Source organism: Nematolebias whitei, chromosome 6, assembly GCF_014905685.2.
Source record: "Nematolebias whitei isolate Nwh7 chromosome 6, NemWhi1, whole genome shotgun sequence".
NCBI classification, from domain to species: domain Eukaryota; kingdom Metazoa; phylum Chordata; class Actinopteri; order Cyprinodontiformes; family Rivulidae; genus Nematolebias; species Nematolebias whitei.
In genome coordinates this window covers 50,578,586-50,581,961 of record NC_056503.1, presented here as the reverse complement: position 1 = coordinate 50,581,961, position 3,376 = coordinate 50,578,586, and the positions used below count along the sequence as shown (strand labels likewise).

General features: G+C 41.6%; 1 protein-coding gene across 1 annotated transcript in view; it reads right to left on the bottom strand.

The window, feature by feature from the left end:
• wsb1 (WD repeat and SOCS box containing 1) overlaps nt 1-703 on the bottom strand; it is a gene marked incomplete at its 3' end in the record, with an annotated part of 12,450 nt that extends 11,747 nt beyond the window's left edge. The window contains 1 exon segment of the mRNA XM_037678409.1: nt 332-703. Within this exon segment, the coding sequence (XP_037534337.1) occupies nt 332-371 (40 nt within the window).
• Between the last annotated feature and the right edge of the window lie 2,673 nt (nt 704-3,376).

Here is a 3,376-nt window from a genome sequence, read left to right as displayed (position 1 = left end):
TCTGACCTCTGGTTCTGACCCGTGTGGATCTGACCCCTGGTTCTGACGTGCAGCCAGGCACGTACACGCGGGCGGGCTGACTCAGTGCTGTGGGGGAAGGAGGCTCTGGTTCCGAAACTATGGGAGACGACGACTAAGATCCAACAACCAGGCACCGAACCGCTCGGCGGGAATACCGTCTGCCGCTGACCACTCGCTGCAGTCGCACATTTTAACTGGTCAGTTAAAATAATAACGACGGAGGCTCAATGCCCGGAAATGGCTGTGCGCTCTCAGGATACACAGTGCTACGTGGACCTGCCCATGGTTGGGTAAATAATAAAATACTCACCTATATCATTTTCATTTACAGAGTCTGGGAAGCTGGCCATCTAAATCTGGGCGCAGACCGAAGAAAAACCCGAGCAAAAACAGCAAAAATGAAAATAGTTGACGAAAAAGATGTTAATGGTGACGAGCAGCAGCAACGCCTTGATGTCAAAAGTTAGCTGAATCCCTCCGCCAGGGCGTAACGTCCAAGAAAATATAGTCCTCTTTAGTTCAACAAACTCACAGTTCAAAAGACTTCAGATTTTCCTTTTTAATATCTAAAAAAATAAAGATTCATGTGTTCACCCTTCGAAATTACAGTCCTAAAATTATAGGGTCTAATTTGTCGCCGTCATACCTACAGTAATGGCTGCTTCGAAAATAAGCGTTTTTTCTTTCCTTCTTTCAGAGGGCTGTCCCTCCCGTCGTGGAGGAGGGAGGGGTTTCATTACGTCACAGCTGTTACCATGGCGACACTGTTAGCTCCTCCTGCTTGTATGTGTTCCCTAATGATCAGCCTCCAGTCAGAAAGCAGAAGCTTCCATTGTTTCTGGAAATAGATGCAGAAAAGTTTATACATTTTCTTTATAACGAGTCCTCGTGGCTCAATGAGACTAACCTGTAGAAATAAAGGTTGGATGAAAATTCATCCCGCAGGAAATTGTTGTGCCAGAGTTTCAGTACAAAGGAACACACACAATGAATCACACAAGATATGAATAAATAAAGAATGTTAAAAATACCAACAAGTAATCTCCTGGTCAGGTATGAACAGAAACATGAAACATTTGCTTGCTTTGTGTTTTACTGGGTTTTTAGTTCATGGCACTTTGCCTGACTCACTTTTAGCTGTTATATTAGTGCCCATTATAAAACATAAAGCTGCTAAATAAACAGCAAGGATAACCATCGGCCCATAGCTTTAGCCAGTGTGCTATCCAACGTCCTGGAGAGGATTATACTGAATAATAGAACAACGTCTCCTTACTTCTGATAACCAGTTTGGTTTTAAATCAAGCCATGGCTCAGATATGTGTATTTTCACTTTGAAAGAGATTCTTGGGTTTGTATAAAAAGCACAATTCTACAATTTGTACGTGCTTTATTCATGCCTCAAAGGCTTTTGACTGGGTTAATCATGAAAAGTTATTTTTTAAGTTATACAACAGAGGGGTTCCTGAATCTATAGTTAGAATTCTGTCCTTTTGGTCATCAGTTAATGTACAGAAGATGGGGTCATTGTGCGTCAGCTCCTTTTAAGGCATGGTATACATGGATGATTTATCAAAGTGGCTACAAAACTGTGGGACAGGGTGTGCTGTTGGTGGAACTAGTGTTGTGTTCAAGACCACTTAACCCGAGACCAAGTCAAGACCATGACCAGAGTGTACCGAGACCGAGACAAGACCAAGACTTTTAGGGTCCGAGACCAAGTCGAGACCAAGACCTCAAATAAAATAAATAAAATATAAAATTTCATTATAAAAATATTTTTTTATAAAAGTTACACACTGCAACTTTAAGTTTGCTTTTGAATGAATAGATCAGCTTTTATAAATTTTCAAAGCTACATAAAGAAATCAGATATTCAGGGACCTAACTTCATGTGATTCAACAATAAAATGACTCAACTGTTAAACTGGAAGCAGTTTCATCACATGCCAAGTCTTAAAACACTGAAGTGGCAAAACACTCTTCATAAGTCTGAACCCATGACCAAGGATAATCATACAGTTGCATTAGTTATAAGTACATTCTTTGTGATTTAAATAGGCAAACTTTATAACTGATGATATGGCAGACATCTTCTCCCACGCCCAGACAATCACTTCTCATTTTCTTGGAGTGACCAGTGTTGCCAGATAGAGTCGAGGTTTTCCAGCCCAAAAATCTGTTAAAAACTGCCACATCACACAAAAATCTGCCCAATGAATATATTGTTACAGTATATTAACTGTTTGAACATGAACACACATCAGTACAAGCCAAGGTAATTTAACAATATGTGGCAAAATGCAACAACAAATTTTTTCCAGAGTTCCCAGTAAAATCAGTAATGAGTTGTCTGTGTCGCTGCCTTGCCATCGTGTCATCGTAGTTCAGCCCTTCCAGCCTCGGGCTCAGGCCTGTCATGGTGGCTGTCTCTATGATCCTCCATCTGCCTGCATGGACCGAACTCTACGGGACCATTCAGTTTCGCGGGGAAACCTGGATGTTCTCCGTCTGCTGGACCCGGTTCTGGAGGGCAGTCTGGGAGGAAGCTGCTGCGGTCCTTAATATCATCGGGCTGCTGACAGGACCTGCTAACTAGACCTGCTAACACTGCTAACTGAACCACACTACTAACAGTATCATGCTGCTAACTGGACCATGTTGCTAAGAGAACCTCACTGCCATCAGAACCACTCTGCTTGCTACATGCTTAGGTAGTTGTGGTAGCTGGTTTTTTTTGTGAGCCGAGACGTTTCTTCTCATATCCTGATGCATGCTCAGTTCCTCTCATCCTCAGCATTTCATTACACTGTTGACCTTGTGTTGATTTTGCATATGACAAATAAACCAAACCTGAACCCCTGCATGCACAGAGCATGTGACTCTCACATGCTCACAGAGCAATTTTGCAGCAGCAGGAGAAGCCAAACGTCTTCAGCTAAAGAACAGAAATCCAGTTGGTTTTGCCTGTAATGTGTTTTGGATTTACCATGTCCTGCATGACTGAGAATCTTTACCAGCATCACGTAGCAGGAGGGTTAGGGATCAATCGACTTCCTGGTAGGCTACTCTATTTTTTTAAACCATCGGTGTTAACAGCACTGTTCAGAAAAAAAACATTTCCTGTACATATTTGTGTTTGTTACCGATATGTATTGTAGCATTCGGCTGTGGTTGACTGTCGGTCACATGGCCTCAGGGAGGAATTATGGGTAAAATTTATGTTCATTGTTAATCATTTCAGCTAGCTGTTTAGCATTGTTGTTTAAGTGATTAGTCTGTTCTGGTGTCTAGTTTATGTGTTTATTACAAAGTATGAGTTTGTGTTTATTGTGTGTTAGTTTGTGTTTATTGT